At 35.1% G+C, this 20625-nt stretch overlaps 1 protein-coding gene across 1 annotated transcript in view; it reads right to left on the bottom strand.

The window, feature by feature from the left end:
* Positions 1–20625, bottom strand: part of Slc5a12 (solute carrier family 5 member 12) — a 63539-nt gene that overhangs the window by 21598 nt on the left and 21316 nt on the right. The window contains exons 7-11 of the mRNA XM_046438198.2: positions 17998–18127; positions 17045–17133; positions 13551–13663; positions 7327–7394; positions 1544–1630 (exon numbers count right to left, since the gene is read on the bottom strand). Of these exons, the coding sequence (XP_046294154.1) occupies positions 1544–1630; positions 7327–7394; positions 13551–13663; positions 17045–17133; positions 17998–18127 (487 nt within the window). The remainder of the gene's footprint in view (positions 1–1543; positions 1631–7326; positions 7395–13550; positions 13664–17044; positions 17134–17997; positions 18128–20625) is intronic.

Below are 20625 nucleotides of genomic sequence, written 5' to 3'. Positions count from 1 at the left end.
AACTCGGCCGCTCCGTGCTCGGTGTAAGCTCCTATAAGTGTAAGCTCCAAGAAGCAGCCCCCGCGGGCTCAGTTCTGGGAGCCGGAATTCGGCCGCTTAGTGCTTGGTGTATGCTCTGATAGTAGCAGGGTCCAAGAAGCAGCCTCCGCGGGCTCCGCAGCCCTGAGCCAGGGCGGTTCCGGGACGGTTCCGGGAGCCGGAAGTCGGCCGCTCTGTGCTCGGTGTAAGCTCCTATAAGTGTAAGCTCCAAGAAGCAGTCCCCGTGGGCTCAGTTCCGGGAGCTGGAATTCGGCTTCTTGGTGCTTCGTGTTTGCTCTGATAGTAGCAGGGTCCAAGAAGCAGCCTCCGCAGGCTCCGCAGCCCTGAGCCAGGGCGGTTCCGGGACGGTTCCGGGAGCCGGAACTCGGCCGCCCCGCGCTCCGTGTTCACTCCGATAAGATCAGATTTTAAGAAGCCCCCAGGCGCTGAACCCTAGCAATCTGTCTGCAAGCCGCAGGCGAATTGCAGCCTGAAATTACCTGTTCTATGGCTGAATGAGCTGCGGTCAGTCAAAAACAGGTGTGGTGACGTCAGTTTACCAACATGGTGGCTGCTGGCCTCCTCTGTGGTCTGACCGGTGTGGAGAACCGAGATGGACCGCTTCCTTCCCCCGTCTCGAACCCAGAATTCAGCCCTGAGTGCGGTGCTTGCGCGTCTGGCAGAAACTGCAGCGCTGTAACCCTGCGTCTCTATCCCAGCGCGCCTTGCAGACTCTAGCCGCGGGGCGATTTGCTGAATAAGCAGTGTTACCCTCCGTGCGACAAACCTCTCGCGTTTGAGTCCCCGTAGCCGATCCTCGTGCGATGGAAATCCTTCCTCCAGGTTCCGGCGCACCCCACTATTGCTGGAAATTCCTAACAAGATATCCTTTAGCCGTCCTGACTTGTCATACTCCCACACAGTGAAGCAGCACACGGGGGTAATGCACTCCCCTCGCCGCCATCTTCCCTCCAAGTCTGAGCAACATTTTCTTGAATCCGTACTTCTAGCTTACCAGCCCAGCCAAATGAAGATAGCACAGCTATCATGATATCCCAGTCATGTCCCATCTCCTCCATACAGATTAGTTAATCAAGTTAATAAAGCTAGTTATAATTTTAGATAACTACAGACAAAATGAAATTTACATGTATTTTCACTTGAATTTCATTTCAAACTTCTGTTCTAACTAAACTGTTTCTGAATCCAGTGTCTTGTTTTAAGTTCATTTTGTTGTCCCTTAATTGAGAGAAAACTTAATTTAAACCTTAAAAAGTTAGCTTTGATAACCATGACATATGGTAATTCATGACCACCTCTTCCCTTCTTTGTTTTCTGTTTCTGAAATGGCTTTTCTGAAGTCAGATATGGGAGGATTTTGATTCTGTTTGATTCTACTATGAATTCTTTTCCTAGCAAAGATAAATAGATTTTCCAACCAGAGGTTAGAGGAAAAAGAGGTGAGGAAATATATCTGGGGTTTTATCTGAGCTGGGAATCACAAAGAGGGATGTAAGATGCTTACCTTCCAGTTCACAAAAGGGAACACAAGTCCCAAAGAGAATAAACCCAGCATTGGTCCCCCACACATTCCATGGATGCTGAGGGCAGCCTGTGGAATGAAGGAGATCAGATGAGTCTCACAACTCTACTATATCTGTGTTCTACCAGAACCATCCTTCTCTGGGACTTGATATAATTTGGTTCAAGTCCAGACTGTGCCATTTATTAATTATGTGCTTTCCTTAGGTCAATTCTGGATCCAGTGATAAGCATTGTATAAAAAAAGAAACTGAAAAAATAAATAAATAAAAAGGAAAGTTACATACATATGAACCCACACACATGCTTGTATATATGTGTGAGTATATGTGCACATATGTATGGTTGCAAAGTGAAAACAGGTGATTTGGATTTGCTTGAAGAAGGTTTCACTTGAGTTGGAACTTATACATTTGTTTATATTTTTATATTATCAAAAGTTATTTGTTTTTTTTCTTTTTTTGACTAGAGATATAGGTTAGTGCTTGCCTAACATGCACAAGGGCCTTGGGTCAGTTACGAGCATCCTAAAAAATTGTTTTTGAAAAATAATGTACTGTATTATATTGTTATAAGTAACAACAATTCCCTTCATTATGTAAAACTATAATGCACCAATAAAAATGTGGAAAAATAAAAATAATGTACTAAATAAATATGTCTACTACATTTTTTATATCTTAGTTGATAAACTATTTAGCTTAGTTTGAACAATTCTTTCTTTCATTCTTTCTTTTTTGTCTGTTACCCAACCACTACCATCCCACCCATTACATCTCTAGGATATTGAAGCATTAAGTTCAGACATGTGGAGAGGACATTATACACTCCACCTTCCATTTTTTGTCTCTCATGATTATGCTCCATCTAGTTTGGAAATTGAGAGAGTTTGAGAAGTGTATTTCCACATCTTTCAACTTCTAAGTTATAGACTCCATTGAATTGGCCAGGGACTTTCTTTAAACTAATTTTCTGTAAACATAAAGCTTTATTCCATGGTCTTCCAAGAGTTAGAAAATGCATGTGCATTTATGTGCAAGTGAATGAGCCTATGCAAATGAAGAAACACATAAATATACACTTGTGTGCATGTACTCACACCAACTACTGTCAATGAAGCCCCTTCCAGTTCCTCAAAGCACTTACAGAGGACAGATCTTATCTAAGATCTTATCCTATTTTTCAGGGGCCAACTATATGCAAGACAGAACTGCTTGTGCACCCTGGACAAATTTAATCCTCACAGTCACTCATCTTAATAGGTAACACTAACTAAATTTTGTATCTGAGAAAATTGGTGCTGAAAGAAAATATCAAAGTTCACTTTGTATTTAGCAAGTGGCAGAGGTAAAGATATAAATTCAAATTGTTATGGCTCCAAATTCTATATTTTCTTTCTAAAAGTAGTCTTACAAAAGAATGTCAAGAGCACAGACCACTATGTCCTAATTCTTCTGTTTAAAGGAAAAGCAATCTTTTGAAAGAATCCACCATTTATATTTAGAATATTTGAATTGTAATTATTGCCCTGACCCACATCACTAGGATTTGTTGAACTTTCTGTTACTAACTCACATTCATTCAACTGCAGTTTTCTTCTTTCTCTATAAAACTATGCAGGGGCAACAGACCTTCCAGTCCTCTTCAGTGTTCATATCCAGAACACTCTGTCTTTGTCCAGAAAGATGAGCTGCTATGCATTGTTAGTATTGCTTTCCCAGGTTACTTTTTAGCAAAGTCAGTGCTTCAGATATGTCTTTGACATGATGGAGCAGGTAAGATTAAAGGCTTCCTTTTCCCCATTATTCTCAATTGAATATTCTTGATATTTCCTCTATTGATCAACAGCACTAATTCATAGTTGCTGTAGTTGCTAAATTTGGAAGCTAATTTACTGGCTATTATATAGAAGATCAATGAAATAGTAAATACATTTCTCTTCCTTCATGAAATAAAAATCAACAAGCTCTTACAAAGTCGCTAGCCAGATGCCTCAGGGAAAAAAAATATCCAAGAGTTTCTGGATTTAAGTGTGTGTGTGTGTGTGTTGAAATATAATATACATATGTATTTCTGTGTTGGACAAAGCAAATTACTTTTAACTTTTATCTTTCTTTTTGTTATTAAACATGTTTAATTGGAGGAAGAGTTAAAGCTCATCAAACTCAGTTTTCTCCTTAATGCTCAAAATCCAATCTGAGCTATTCCTACAAGTTAACAGCAATGTCTACAGGAATATGCTTTGTGTTCAGGGTTGACTGAGGAGCTTATGCATAATTGACCTTTCCATGCTTTATTCCTCATGTGTCAAGGGCACATCATAATATCTGCTTCCTAGTGTTTTTTTCTGTATTTTTTTTATTGTTTTAGTTAGTATTCAATGTCGAATCCAAGAGAAAGTTCAGAATAATGTCTGAGCACCAGGGAGCACATGATAAGGGGCCCAGAATGTGCACTATGACTCTCACAATCTTCATTGCTGCTATTACCTACCCTGTTAGTGATCTCTAAATTTTTGAGGGATATCCTTTGTTGTTGTAATGTTTTGAGATCTAGAAAGTACTTTCTTCGGATGAGATTAAAAATGTATCCTCATGTCACTTCAGCCCTTAGCTGACAGTCCTTAGGACAGGTGTGTGTTGGTTAGAATGACCTTTCTAGAAGGAAGGCTGCAATTCTCTTGCTAAAGGGAGATTTTTGTTACCATTATCTGATCTCTCTCCCCTCTCCCACCTTATTATGGTTCTGTGGTTACACATTTCAAGTGAAACAGGTTTCCTTACTGTTGGATTTCCCAGAGTCTTCAATGTATTAATGTGTGTTGTGGATCTGAGAGAGCAATGCAGTGTGCACCATGTTCCAGTCTTTGACTATGAAAATCTTCTTCCTTGGAACATGTGTGACACATTTCACAGGATAACATTCTCCAGGACATACTTTGTAACATTTCAAACTAAAGTCTTACACCAGCATTGCTACACAAGCAAACAAAATCTCTGAAATAAACCAAATTAAAAAATGACAACAAGAACAGCCACACATTGAACCGGCCTGCCTTTGTTTAAGTGGTCTGTCATTCCTGCCCCACCTTCAAGAACATCTCATACGTGTGGGGTGGTTTTGCAAACATGAAATTAAAACTGGCTCTATCCTTCACACTGAGAGATTTGGGTTCCTGTCTTCTTCTACATGCAACATCAGAATATGAATAATGTTTCATTAAATCAAATATAGCAAAACTGTTTGGAAAATTAAATAGATCAACTTCATATATTTGTATTTCTTGTTTTGAGAAGTGTCTGACCTAACTTTCCTATGCACATATATAAATATATTTCATTGAATATCAACATCAAGTATATTCAAAAGACACTGAGTTTAAATATATATATAAGTAAATAGCAGAAAGATCAGTAGAGTAGAGGGAGGAGAACAGAGGGAGGGAGGAGGAGAGGGAAAAGGGAAGTACTGAGGACTGAACCAGGACAAATTATGTTCCATGCTTTTATAAGTATGCCAGAATGAATTGTATTATCATGTATAACTAGAAAGAACCAATTAAAACATAGAAAAATTTCAGTTGCTTTTATGTGTCCAACAAAGTCAGATGTGTTCACAAAAATGAATGGACCATCTTGGAGACAAATACATCTCCAAGGAAGTGGAATATCAGGGCTTCATTTCTTACCTGCCAGCATCTCCTATACTTCATGAACTGTGTGGCACACATTTCTTTTTTTTTTTTCTTTTTTTTTTTTTTAATTTTTTTTATTGGTTGTTCAAAACATTATAAAGCTCTTGACATATCATATTTCATACATTAGATTCAAGTTGGTTATGAACTCCCAATTTTATCCCAAATACAGATTGCAGAATCACATCGGTTACACATCCACATTTTTACATAATGCCCTATTAGTAACTGTTGTATTCTGCTACCTTTCCTATCCTCTACCATCCCCCCTCCCTCCCCTCCCATCTTCTCTCTCTACCCCATCCACTGTAATTCATATCTCTCCTTGTTTATTTTCCCATTCCCCTCACAACCTCTTATATGTAATTTTGTATAACAATGAGGGTCTCCCTCCATTACCATGCAATTTCCCTTTTCTCTCCCTTTCCATCCCACCTCATGTATCTGTTTAATGTTAATCTTTTCTTCCTGCTCTTCCTCCCTGTGGCACACATTTCAATCAGGAAAGTGAGCCCAACTCTCATCTAAAGTAGGACAGGCAGGTGAGTGCATCCCTCAATGCACTCCCTACTCTAAGTGTTATTTTTCCCCAGTACTTGGGAAAGTCCTGGCCTTCTCTGGAGCCCCCTCATTTACCAATGCAAATATTTTTGGGAGGAAACAATTTAGAGATTCAAATTATCACCAAATTAAACAGGTTGACACCTCTTAAAGAATAAATACCAAATGAAAACAACAAGCCTCAAGGCTTTGGAAGTAGATTAGAAATAGAGATTCCATGAATTGTGAAAATAAACCTTTAAAAAATGCACATGAGGTCACTAAAAACAAACTTCACCTAGTTGCCAGTGTTTCTTGTGGATAGGGAAATATCAGTATACTTCAAGCTGTGTAAAAGGATTATAATCAAGCATCTGTGATAAATAGTAAGTTCACAACTTAACAGAAAGGATACTAAATTGATTCCACAAATTATCTTCTTTAAACAGTAAGTAATCAAGTTACTTAAATATCTCAGATTTATTCTCTGAATATTAAAATGGAAATAACTGAAGCTATGTAAGTAGTCCTTTGAAAGAGAAAGTAGGATGAACCCTTTTGTGAACTAGAAGGTATATATATATATATATATATATATATATATATATATATAATATGGATTCTATTTTATTAATATCCACTCAATCTTACCATTGCTGTTCACTATCCAGTGGTTTCTATTCATTTACTCTTACTCATTTCTTCAATTAGGCAGCATTTATTGAAAACCCATATCATAGCTAGGCGCAGTGGAACAGACTTGTAATTCTAGTGACTTAGGAACCAACACAGAGGATTGCAATTTCAAAGCTAGCCTCAGCCACTTAGCAAGGCCCTAAGCAACTTAGTGAGACCCTGTCTCAAAATAAATTTAAAAAATTTAAAAAGGGATGGGGATGTAACTAAAGCCCCTTGGGTTCAATCAATCCCAGGTAGCTGTGAGAACTTAAGCAGGATATTTTCATTCTTTTCTACAATCATCTACAAAATGAAGGTGTTGCAATAGATTATTCTTGTGCTTCCTTGTAATGCTAATGTTTTATGGAACTGGGAGTTGAATATATGAGCAACAGTTTGATTTTGATAATAATACTTAGTTGTATCCTAATTTCACCACTCTTTAATTGTGTGAGTTTGGGACAATTCTTTGTTTCTTCATCAGGAAAATGAATATATTAATTACATAACCCCTTAAGAAAGTTATAAACATTAAATTAGGTAATACATAAAGGGCTATACCTAGTTCATAATAGGTATTATATATGTTAATTGGTGTTTTCACTATTATGGTTATTATTGATAGAATTTTTAAATTAATTTTAACACAGTGAACTTTGTCTCTATCCATTCTTGTTGTAGAAGTTTCTGCTTCTGAAGATACTTTTGGTTGAAATATTGCATGGATGTTTAATTGGGACCTGATATGTTTGAATATCAGTAGTTGGAGACTAGAGAAATAGTTAAAACATTAGAAAAATGAGTGAGGACAAAGTTGCTATGAAGTTAAATGTGTCTTTTCCCTTGTTAGTTACCTGTACAACGCCCCCCAGGAGAGATGCGGCCACAGCCATGGAGGTGCACAGGATGCCAAATAAGAGACCTGGAAGAAGGGAAGATATGACCATCATTTCCTTCCTTGAGTCCCCAACCAGCACTGCCTAATACCAGCCCTCCTCCAGGGGATTGCAGTGAGGGCTGTCCACATGTGGACATCACAAGCCCCACTGAGGGAACTAAGGTGACCCTTCCTCTGAGCATTTGCTTTCTCAGGTCAGGTGGAAGAAACCTGAGTCAAGCATCAAATAATTTCTAGGATTTCAGAAAAAAAAAATGTCTTACAGAAACAGCATAAAAATGTGGAAAGGGCCCAAACAAATCCAGACTAAATTTGATGGAAACTAATACCTGGTGAACCACTCACCAGAAGTGTTCTAAAAAAAGAAGCACTAGCCCTCTTTGGATTTCAGATGGCTAAGTAATATGCATTGCACCTCACAGTTTTTCTAGTCAGGAAAGCTTTCCTGTTTTTTGTTTGTTTGTTTTTGTTTGGTTTTTTCCTCTAGTGCTATATGCACACCGTCCACAGGACCCTCTGTATATTACACAATCACGTATTTGTCTACGCATCAACATGGGCAGCTTCAGAGTACTGTGCTCCTCTGGTGTCACAGCACTCACTAAATGTGTCAGCATGTACTTTTCAGTCATTTTTTAGGATGTTATCTTCTTTTAAACTATTAAAAAAGCATTGTTTACTGTATATCTTTCTTTAAAAATTATCTTTAAAATATGCTGAGTTTCCACAATTGCTTGAAAACTAAATAAGAAAAGGAGGGATAGACAAAAAGCCAGAGAGAGACAGAGAGATAAATGCACAGGAAACCACTTTGTTCACTCTGTTTGAATGTTCTCTCTCTGCAAAATACTAAGTCCAGTTCCCAGTGTTACTATTAATTTAATTTCATTGAATTCTGAGCATAATTTGGACACTTTAATTCATGCCAGTATTAAAAGTCAAAACTTGATACGTACCCCCCAAAAGTTCACATTCTAAGAATGGACTATAAATTAATTAACTAATTAATCCTATAATTTACCTCAATTTAGTTTATTCAGAGTAGTGTCTGGTATTCCACAAGTACTATGTGTTTTCCATTATTATGATTTTACTTCAGATTTGGTATTTACTAATTTATCAGTTAAGTATTATGAGAATCTCACTCTTGAAATTGGCAAACAAATTTTGATGCTATATCCTCTAACTTCTCAATAAGACACAGAAAAATAAGGAAATTCACAAAAACAACACAAACCACGGTTGATAAATAAGCCCTTGTCAAAATTCCAAAATGGCCCTGCTATCTTTAAACTTGATGGATTAGACTGAAGAAAACAATGTTTGCGCTGACTCAGTATTGTTTCATGAAAAAGAAGAGCTACATCTGCCTGAAGAAAAGAGCCAATGATATTTTCTCTCTCTCCTACTGAATGCCCTTCTCCTGGACCAACAGCCATCTGTTCAAATGAAATTCTAGGCAATCATCCTTCAAATTCAGGGGTTCTCCTTTTTTTGTGGTGATAGGGAGTCCATTCAGCTTCCTTTCCCATCAAATCTTTAAACTACCACAAACTGCATTCAATGTCAACATGCACAAGCAGGAAGCTTAGGGGAAATTTGTGTGAGTTCCATGGATACCTGAAAGCATGTCACCATACAAAGCAGTGAAAGTGAGGAGAACAAAGCTTTAGAGTTGCAGGAAGTTCTGTCGATTTTCCCAGATCTGCTAGTCATCAGCTAAGATGACTAGAAAACAAAACATAGGCATAGAAGGCACCTCCACCTCAACCCAACATAGCCATGAATATCTGCTAGAAATTGAGTCTTGAACTTGGAACAATGCCCATCCACTTGTGATTAGTACTAACTCAGATAGGAAGTAAAATCAAGACAATTTAACTTCCCAGTTAGCATGGTCAGTATCCATCTCTCTTTCTTTGAACATAAGTTAAAAGTAAAGAGAAAGATGGAATCCATGATAAAACAAGGCCAAAGAACAGAATGAATATATTAATATGAAGGTCAAATTATGATTTTACTTCAGATTTGGTATTTACTAATTTTATCAGGTAATCATTATCAGAATCTTACTCTTGAAATTGGATAACTCTCAAATAAAGGAAAGGTCCACTTTCTGAAAAAAATCCTCCTGATGAAACAGAAAAAAAGAAAGCATCTAAAAACTGGCACTCTCAATATTATACAAGAAACAGAGTCTTAATGAATCAAAGATGTGTAGGTCAAGAGAAAACAAATGAGGTTAAAAGAAAACTAGCAATATAGGGTACAACACCAATAACTCTAGATGAAGATGGATACAGATTGAGGCAGGACTACAAAAATAAAATAAAATAAAATAAAAATTATCATATTTGACCAAGAAATTCCACTTCTACCTATTTGTAAAAAAGCAATGAAAATATGTTCACAAAAGGATTTATGCAAGATTAGTCACAACACAATAAAGTCAAACTGAAATAGCCTACATCAATCAATAGACATAAGGTCCTCCATATCTGTGATGTCACATTGCCAGATTCAACCAACTGTGATTGAAAATGTTTTAAAAAAATGTGTCTGTAATAAACATGTCCAGACTTTTATTATTGGCATTATTCCCTAAATAGTATAGTCTAATAACTATTTACATCCTTATTTACATTGTATTAGGTAATATAAGTAATCTAAAGATAATTTAAAGTATATGAAAAGAGGTAAACAGGTTACATGAAAATGTAACACCTTTTTAAGGAAATAAGAAAATTGAGTATCATCAGATTCTGATATGCATGGAATGTTCTAGATGCCAGCCCTGTGAATGGCTATGGATGTTAAAAAACAAGCTAATTAACTATTGAAAAAATACAGAGCCTGTGTTATATTCCTACATGACATATTTAACAATTAAAAAAAATGAATTTCTGATACACAAAAAAAACGTGTAATATAAATCTCAAAAATATGCTATGAAAGAAGTCTTACAGAGAAATAATGAGTACTGTGAGATTTCAGACCTCCTAGAAGAGGCAATATTAATCTTTACAAGAAAAATAATATTAATACTTTCCTCTAGAAAAAAGTAGAAGTACAGAGTGACTATAAAGGGCATGGGAGTGATGGTAAGTATTTATATATTCATAAAAAGTTACATAAGTATATGGATTTATCAAAATTCAGAAAAATATTTTTAACATTAGTCCATTTCATTATAAATAAATTTCTTTACAATAAAAAATACTTGAACTACATGCTCAATTCTAGTTAACAATATACATGCTAAGATTATGATGAAAAATGTGTTGATCTCTGTAATTTACTTTTAAAACTACAAAAATATGATGGATTAATGAATAGACAGAGAGCTAAATAGAAGGTAAAAAAGTAAGTTTAGAATGATGCTAATGAGAGATCTAACTGATGTGTATATCATCCATAATATATATGTGAACTTTAAAGTTTTTAAACTTGGCTGTATAATTTTATTTTTATAATAAATGGTAAAGAACAGAACAATATAATTAAAATCTCATCATTGTTACTAGATTTAGGTTTTGGAAAGTTCAAAACAACATTGAGAAAAACTTGAGTTTCTCAAGTATATAGAGGAAAGGGACAAGTTAGGAATAAAAGTCAAAAAAAGTGGATTATATAGCAAACAAATAACCTAAATTTAAAAAGTATGGCATCACAACTAGTCTTGGTGGCATGCACCTATAACATCTATAAAATGGACACTGAGACAAGAGAACCTTGAGCCCAAGATTGGCCAGGGCAACATACTAGGATCCCACCCCAGAAGAAAACAAAAAGTGGAGGGTATAATAGAAAATGAATATTTGTAAATAATAACCACATTTGCTATTAAAAACAATTTAAATTTTGGGAATTAACAAGAGTTGAGTAAACGAACAGATAAGTACTTTCAAAAACAAAAACAAACAAACAAACAAAACTTCCACTTCTACATTGACAATGAATGGTTTTGGAGATATTATGGGGAAAGCACCTTATTCATAATCTCAGGGAAAGGAAGAAAAAAAGGATGAGGAAGAAGAGGAAGAGTAGGAGGGAGGGGAGAGAAAGAAGCAAAGAATTGAAGGAGAAAACATGAGTATAATCAATATGTGAGTTAGAAAATAGATGATTAAATTGAAAAATAAAGTGGATTTCTGCTTGAAAAGCTTAGTCCTTCCCTAGTGCATTTTTATTTCTGATTCAATGCCATGGCACAGGGGTGGGCTGTTATACCTGTTACAAGCAAAGAATAATTTTAAAGTCAATCTAAAGGAAAAAAAGACATGCATAGCCAAAACAATTGTTATATAAAAAGTAACAACAGAAAAAAATTTAATTTTTCAACTAAAAGTGGTAACATTTTTATACCAGATATTTTTGATAAGACTCCAAAGCTATGAATGAAAGTAGATATAATTTGTCCTACAATTGAGAAACAATTTAAGACAATTAATTATGTAATATAAAACATGTTTATAAATGAAAGAACTTCATATTATTCATTACTATAAAATAACTTCATATTATGCATTACTATTAATAAAAATATAAGCTGGGCGCGGTGGTACACACCTATAATTCCAGCAACTTAGGAGGCTGAGACAGGAGAATCACGAGTCAAAGCCAGCCTCAGCAACAGCAAGGTGCTAAGAAACTCAGTGAGACCCTGTCTCTAAATCAAATATATAAAAGGGCTGGGAAATTATAAATTGACTATATATATATATATTTTTTTTTTCAATGAAGAATACTGAATAAATGATGCTGAAAACAAAGCTGTATAAGAAATAGAAAACAATTTATATCCTCATCTTAATGTATAAACAAATAATTTAGAAATATCCAACATTAAATGTGAAACATAAAGGTATTTGCAATCTAGAAGAAAATATATGCATGAATTTTGAGTGTAAAACTTTGTACAGATAAGGAAATATTGAAATACAAGAAATAATCCATATTTGATCAAATATAAAATTAGAATTTCTGTGTTTCAAAATATGTTTAAAAATACTGTGAGACATCCTGCAATAGGGTCACTTTTTTCTGTATATATAAATAAATTTTATGAACAATAAAATATCTAATATTTCACCAACAAATAAAATATGTCTATATTTTACAAAAAATAAGCAATTTATTTATCATCTGGGTATGCTTGAAATACTATAAATCAAAAAATTTAAATTAAAGCAAAAAAGTGAGTTATATGCCCATTAATTTGATCAATTTTAAAAAATACAAACATCAAGCACATAGAGAAGTATGTCACCATTCACTGCACTACTCATTGACTTGACCCTAGTGGAACTGTCTTAATAGGTATCAAGAAATGTCAGCCAGTTTGTATTTCTTAACTTGGTAATTTTCTCCTGGAAATTTGTACAAAGGGAAAAAAATAAAGATGCAGTCAAAGATTTATGTGTATGTGTTTTTATCACAGTTTTAAAAATGAAAAAAGTAACAATAATATAAAATTTTAAAAGGCATTTTATATATTATTATACAATCATTCAAATATCATATTTTCTAAGAATATGTAATAATTCAAGAAAAGACTTACTGTAGTTTGCTGAGAGAAAATCAATCAGGAACAAAATTGGTTAGATAAAATTTTATTTGTGAAATACAAACATTTTATCAAATTACCTAGATTTTCTATAATGAATAAATGAAGTGTATAATTTACTTATACTTAAAATAAAGTAAACTTCTTAAAACTATACAATGATAAGTGCTCCAGTGATTATAATCATAATATGCAATCTTATGGTTAAATAAGAAACAATTATTCTTTGAGGTAAGATTACTGGGAGTTTGCTTTTAAGAGATTTTCTTTAGAAAAGCATTTGGGTGTTTTAGAGTAATTGACCATACTTAGCAGAACGTCTTCCTATGCAGATGACTAATATGATCAATACAGCATAATCAAGAGATGTTTGTATGATAAGTATAGAGCATAAGATATCTGAAAATAAAGTTTATATAAGGTGAATTAGGTAGTCATTATTTTCTATAACCATCCTGGCATCTGTAGAAGTATAAGAATCTATAGAGATTCTTCATAAGTCTCAGTGTGCATTTGTGGCTGTAAGTATATCCTGAATAGCACATGAAAGATTTTGAGATGCACCAAATATACATTCTATGATACGGAGTAAAAGATCTACCAGCTGTACCTACATAAGCCTTTACTGATCCAGGTGCTCAGCTTGTCAGAGAGATGGGGAAAACAGCTCTTGACAAAATCCTCAAAGGTCACTGTTGCTAGGGCATTGATGCTGGCAGCCACAGTACTAAAGGGAAAGAAAAGCAAGAACATAGTTCAAACTAAACAAGGCTAAGCCATCAACCTGCCCTATCATCCAAGGCAGATAGACAAAGGAGAGGTGTATAAAAAGGAGATGTCGACATGTCCATGTTCTGGAACTTCAGAGGAATACATAGCCTGTACTCATTCATCATAATTTCTTCTGCAATAATGCTCTTTCAATTATTCCACAAACTACACAGAAAAACTGAGACTTTTATGTTCTGACTCCCATTAATTCCTCTTAATGAATAGTTAATAAGTTAGCAGGGAATAAAAGAGGGAGTGTGTGTGTGTGTGTGTGTGTGTGTTTAGGTTGGAGTAGAGCTGGAAGTAATGACTATCTTAACCCAAGAATCAGTTTGCCACTGATTCATAATTCATAAATTAATGTGTCTGCTTTTTAATTTTTTGTACTAGGCATACAATGGTGAACAGAAAAAAACATGGGTCTTACACTCTTAACTAGGAATGCAGATATTTAAAACCAATTATACAATTGATTCCAGTTGTGAAATTGTTAGAAAAACAACAAGATCCCATAAAAATATGCCCCAAAGAGACCTAAACAGACTATCCACAAGATTCCCTTTAGGAAGTGGGAAATAAAGACAGGTATTGAAAGGAGTCATGCAAAGTAAGAAAAGATGTTTGGAGGATGAAGGGAAAATTATATAGAGGCACCTTGACGGATAGGCACTTCTCCTTTTTACATTCTGAAGCCCCCTGTGTAGCTGGAATGCAGAAGAGGTCAGACAGAGAAACAGCAAAACCAAAAATGCATAAGAGTTCTGATGTTCCCTCTGACTTTCCTTCAGAGTTCCCTCCTACTAGACCTAAAACTTGTTTGGATGTCAGAAAGTTTGAAACTTTAGGTTTTCTTTGTAGAAAAGCATGAAATCTTATTTAATTCTTCATGTAGACCAGAATATTTTAGCTGCTAAAATAGAAAACTATTAAATTCAAGTGGGGCAAAAAAAATCACAATTTAAAAACTATTCCCTTTAAAACACATACTATTAAAACTATTCTTTTAAAAATAAATCACTGTTTTCAAAGCACAATTATATAATAGAATGAAAACAAAGTTGAAATTATAAGAAGATAAACTTCAAAAATATTTGCAGATATTACGATTTATGTACAGACCCAGAAGAATTAGCTTAAAGTAACTAAGGGAGACCTAGATGTCAAGAATATTATGTAAAAGAAAAGCAATACATATATAACAGTCTAACATAAATCAGATTTTAAATCACAGTCATTAAAATTATTTATATCACCATAGCTAAAATCAGTACATGAATGGAATATAAAAGAGCATTCTGAGAAGCTCTCAAAGACAAAGAATCTAGGAAATAATAAAAGCAGTCTTTCAAGAAGATGGTTTAAAGATGGCTTATTAACTATGAAACAATAGAAAAACTGTCTACTACTGTAGAAGTAAAATAAACTAGCAACTTTAATTGATTTACTATATTATAAACATAATAGACATGCTTTAATGTAAATATACTAACATGGGGGCTGGATGACTTAAAATCATAGAATGGAGAATCCTTTATGACAATGTTGTTAACCCAGAAATCATAATGGAAAATTGTGAATTAAAAACTCAATATTTTTTTATTTTATTCTTTTTTTCCCTGGTATAGGGCCTCATGCATGCTAGGCAAGTACTTTACCACTGAGTTACAACCCTAGCCCTTTTAAATTTTATTTTTAGGCAGGATCTCACTAAATTGGCCAAGCTGGTTTCAAATTTATAATCCTCCTACCTCTGTCTCCTGACTAGCTGGGATTATAGGCATGTTCAATCACACCCAACTAAAATCTCAATATTTCAAAGGAAAACATGGAAGGCTAGGTAGTATGTTTCAGGTCAGAGCCCCTGCAAGAATACCCCAACAGGGCAATGCATGGAGTCATAGCAGCAAAGCTGAAATTTCAATGATGGCAGAGATGCCAGCAATGTGCAGTACTCATCAGAGAAAACTACAGGCTGCATGCAAAGTCAGCCCAAGAGAAAGACCATATAGGTTGCAACCAGAAAGTCCACATGGGAGGAACTTCTCAAAGTCTTGGGAGCCCACCTTCACCATAAAACACTCCAGATACCAGACTTAAAATTTTAGAACTTAATTTTTACTGCTAAGTTCTTGGTCTTGCCTTGAGACACTAATTCTATTTTTTTCCTATCCCTCTTTTTTGAAATGGAAATGAACACCCTGTACCTGTCCCACTACTGTATATTAAATGTCCATAACTTTGATATTTACAGGGCTCACAAATGAGCTTGCCTCGAGTCTCAGGAGAAACTACAGTCAGATTTTTGAGCATTGCTAGAACAGTTAAAATTGTGGATACTTTTGTGATGAAATGAGCCATCTTTTTGGGGGGGTTTACCTGGGATTGAACTTAGGGGCAGTCTATCACTGTTCCACATCCCCAGCCCTATTTTGTATTTTATTTAGAGACAGAATCTCACTGATTTACTTAGTGCCTTACTTTTGCTGAGGCTAGCTTTGAACTCATGATCCTCCTGCTTCAGCCTCCTGAGTCGCTGAGATTACAGGTATGCACAACCACACCAGGTTGAAATGAGTTATTTTACATCATAAGCTAGACATGAACCTTTGGGGTCCAGGTACAAAATGCTATAGTGCAAATGATGAATATCCACTAAAAGTCCATGTGTTAAAGGCTTGGTCCCCAAGGTGGTTCTTCTGGGAGGTGATGGAATCTTTGAGACTTAAGTCCTTTTGGGAGGTCCTTAGATCATAGAAGGAATGTCCCCAAAGAAGATTATGGGGCCCTGACCCCTTCCTATCCCTCTCTTCTACTTCCTGGCTCATGAGCTGAGTGATTTTATTTTGCCACGGCATGCTGCCTCCTTGGAACTCCAAACTAATGAATAGTTGATCAGAGGCTAGAACCTAAAAACTATAAATCAAAATAAGCCATTTATCTTCATAATTTAATCATCTCAGGTATTTCATTATAGTGATGCAAAGGTAACTATACAGTATCAGTAAAGGTCGAGATAATAAACAGAATGGTGTGGATTAAGGACAATCTAGGCTTACATCCTGCTTCTGCATTTTACTAACTCACCATGGATAAGTTGTCTACCTTGTTAAACCTATTTCTGAATCAGCAAACCAACAATAATGTGAGTAAAGTTTTAGTCTCAAATGCTGTGTGACAACTATTGAGCAAATACAAATAAAGCATTCAGTATGACAGTGGACACATAATAAGTGCTAAGCAGATGCTGTTGATTATTACCTCCATTAACCTTGTTATTGCATCACCATTGTCATCGTCATTGTCACCATCAGCATCACATTGTTGTTGATATACTAACCTCAATGTTCCACTAAAGGCACAAGCCACAAAAAGTCCTGGAAGTCCTGGCATTGTGGCAAAGAGCTCCATAACAAAATAAGGCATCAGCTAGGGGGAGAAAAAGAGAAAGAGAGAGAAGGGTTGAAGGGTGGGGAATAATGCTCTTCTCAGCAACATCAGAAATGTGGGAATGTAGCTTTTCTGTAATATATATATATATATATATATATATATATATATATATATATATATATATATATATATAACGCCATTTTCTTGACTATTTACTCTGATTGTTAGCAATTAAACCCGAAAAGCAAACCCTTAAAACATGCCTTTATGGCATCCAGATATTATGGTTCCACCTTAGACCAGGCTTGTAGCAAAGCAGCCACTCTATGACAAGCAGGATGAATGAACATGCAGGGGAGGAGAAGGAGAGTGATTGTTCCTCCAGAGCATACTATCTATACATGGAATTTTAAAAATACATTTAATGTAATATGTTGGCATGATATTTAAGCTATGCTAAGAAGGCATGATCAGAAATGCTATGGCAATAAGGGTCATTTTCTTCAACTGACAACCAAAGCCAAATTCACCTTCTTATCTCCCCAGCTTTAAACTGGTCTCAGGCCTTTAGATATTGAAATGTGTTTTGTTGTTGTTGTTGTTGTTGCTGTTGTTGTTGTTTTGTTTTGTTTCAATACTCAGTTTGAACCAGGGTATAACAAATGCTAGGCACGTCCTCTACCCCTGAGCTACATTCCCAGCCCTTAGAAGTCTCCTCTTGTTACATGCTCAATTCCCCTTATTGTAACCTGGTGCATGTGACACCATCAACAGCAGAGGAGAGAAGCTAAGTCCTTGGGGTTTGAGAAGTGTCCAGAGGACAAGGCAGAACAGACTACACTTCACCAACGATGGCCAGAACCTCACTCATTCCGGCTGTTTCCCCCAAGGAAACCATACCTGGTCTGGTGCTGAGATCATACCAGAAGTCCAAGGATCACAGTCTTTGAAGTGGGAGTACATGATCAATCCAGAGAAGACAGCACACACCAGAATGATCCAGAGACCCAACAAGTTAAAGTACAAGGCACTAGAAGAGAGCAATGAGCCAACTGGTCACCTCTATGCCATGTCACAGTGTAGAAAGGGCACAACCAAAGACTCTAGGTTAATTTCTGAGGAGTCCTTTAGCTCTCAAGAATCATTCGATTATATACTTTTGCATCTGTGAAAGTATCTTATATTTTTAGACTACTTAACAAATGTGAATAAGGTAAGATTTTAGATGGATAAATGGAATCTCTTTTAAATTGCAATGGTTCCCCCTCCCACCTTTTGCAAAATCTCAGTATGTGTGGTATGAGATCTATTTTCTTGGATAAAATTTCACATACCAATCTCATTATATAACTTTAAGTGATTTTCCCCCCTACTCAATTCAGAAAACTGTCAAAAAACCAACTTACATTTTAACATCTTTTCTTCCAGAGGGATAATGAGATAATGTAGAAATAGACAAGTTATGGAAATATTCACTTTGGTGATTAATTCAGATGAAAGTTTAAGTTGAATTTTTTAAAGATGCTACAAAGTATGAAAAACTTAACACCCTCTTAACTATACTATTTGGAGCTGTTCATCTTATTCTATAAGACACAAGCATGCATAATTCCAGTTGGAAGATTTGTAGAATCCTATGGTTACTTCATATCCAGTCATTTGAAAGTCAGAAGCTTTCTCATATTCTTTTTTAAACGTTCAAATCATTTTTGTTAGTTTATTTTATTTATACAGAATGATGGGTTTCATTGTGGCATACTGATGCAGTCATATAACACAATACTATCAATTTTACCCTGGCCTCCTCCCTTTCCTGTTCCCTTTCTTCTACTGTATCGGTGTCCCTTCCATTTTCATGTTATTCCTTTCTTTCCATTCTCGCTCCTACATGTGAAAGAAAACATATGTATTTCACTTTCTGAATCTAACCCACTTTGCTTAACATGATGGTCTACAATTCCATCTATCTTTCTGCAAATTATATAATTTCATTCTTCTCTATGGCTGAATAAAATTCCACTGTATATACATACCACATTTTCTTTATCTATTCATCTATTGACAGATACTTAGGCTGAGGACATAACTTGGCTATTATGAATTGTGCTGTGATAAACATGGGTATGCATATATCTTTAAAGTCGCTGACATTAATTCCTTTGGATAAATATCAAGGAGTGGTATAACTAAATCATAGTGTTGTTCTGTTTTTATTTTTTTGAGGAGCCTCCATACAGATTTCCATTGTGGTTATATTAATATACAGCCTCACAAATAATGGATCAGAATTCCTCTTTCCCTACTTCTTCACCAACATTTATTATTGTTTGTATTCATGATGATTATCATTATGCTTAGAATGAGATGAAATCTCAGCATAGATTTAATTTTCATTTCCTTGACAGATAAAGATGTTGAACCTTTTTTATATATATTTGTTAGCCATCTGTACTTTTGAGTAGTTTCTGTTCAGTTCACTTGCTCATTTACCAAATAAGTTATTTAGTTATTAGCATTTAGTTTTTCAGATTTTTTTATATAGTCTGGAAACCAATTCTTTGTCAAAAGAGTAGCTGGCAATGATTTTTCTCCCATTATGTAAGCCATGTCTTTACTCTGTTAGTTGTTTTCTTTGTTGTGCAAGAGCTTTTTAATTTGATACAATCCCATTTGTCAATACTCACTACTATTTTCTGAGCAACTGGAGTTCTATTCAAGACATTTTTACTGTGCGTACATGTTGAAATGTTTCCCCTGTGTTTGATTCTCAGAGTCTCAGAGCTACTGGTCTTACACCTAGATCTTTTATCCATATTGAATTAACTTTAATATGGAGTAGGAGAAGGAATTCATTTCATTCTTCCACTTTTATATATTCAATTTTTGTAACATCATTTTTAAAACAGGTTTTCCTCTCTTCACCATATATTTTTGGCACTTTGTCAACAATCAGATCACTACAGATGTGTGGGCTGGTCTCTGTCTTCTATTCCATTGAAATATGACAATATCATGCTGTTTTTGATGCTATGGCTCTGTATTATAAATTGAAATTGGCTATTGCAATACCTCACACATTGCTCTTTGTGTTCAAAATTACTTTGGCTATTCTGGGTATTTTGTTCTTTGATATGAATTTTAGGCTTATATTCTCTGTCTGAAGAATATCTTTGGTAATTTCATGGAGATTGCATTTGATAATATGCTCATTTTACAGTACTAATTCTGCCTACCCATGCACATGAGAGGTCTTTTCATCTTCTAGTGTCTTCTACTTCTTTTTTTCAGTGTTCTGTAATTGTACTTGTAGACATTTTTTCACCTTCTTCATTAAATATGTATTCCTAGGTATTTTACTTTTTTAAAAAAACTATTGTAAAATGAAATAGTTTTCCTAATTTCTTTTAAAAAAGATTCATTATCAGTATATAGAAAAGCTATTGATCTTTATATGTTGTTTTGCATCCAGCTACTTTATCAGCTCTGGGATTCTTGTGGTGATAAATTCCAAGTCTTCTAGGTATAAGA

The sequence above is a fragment of the Marmota monax genome, unplaced genomic scaffold (genome assembly GCF_021218885.2).
Source record: "Marmota monax isolate L192 unplaced genomic scaffold, Marmota_monax_Labrador192_F-V1.1 WCK01_AAM20220418_F8-fsc00061, whole genome shotgun sequence".
Taxonomy (NCBI): Eukaryota; Metazoa; Chordata; class Mammalia; order Rodentia; family Sciuridae; genus Marmota; species Marmota monax.
Note: the sequence above shows the minus strand (reverse complement) of the source record. Positions and strands in the feature narration are given on the sequence as shown.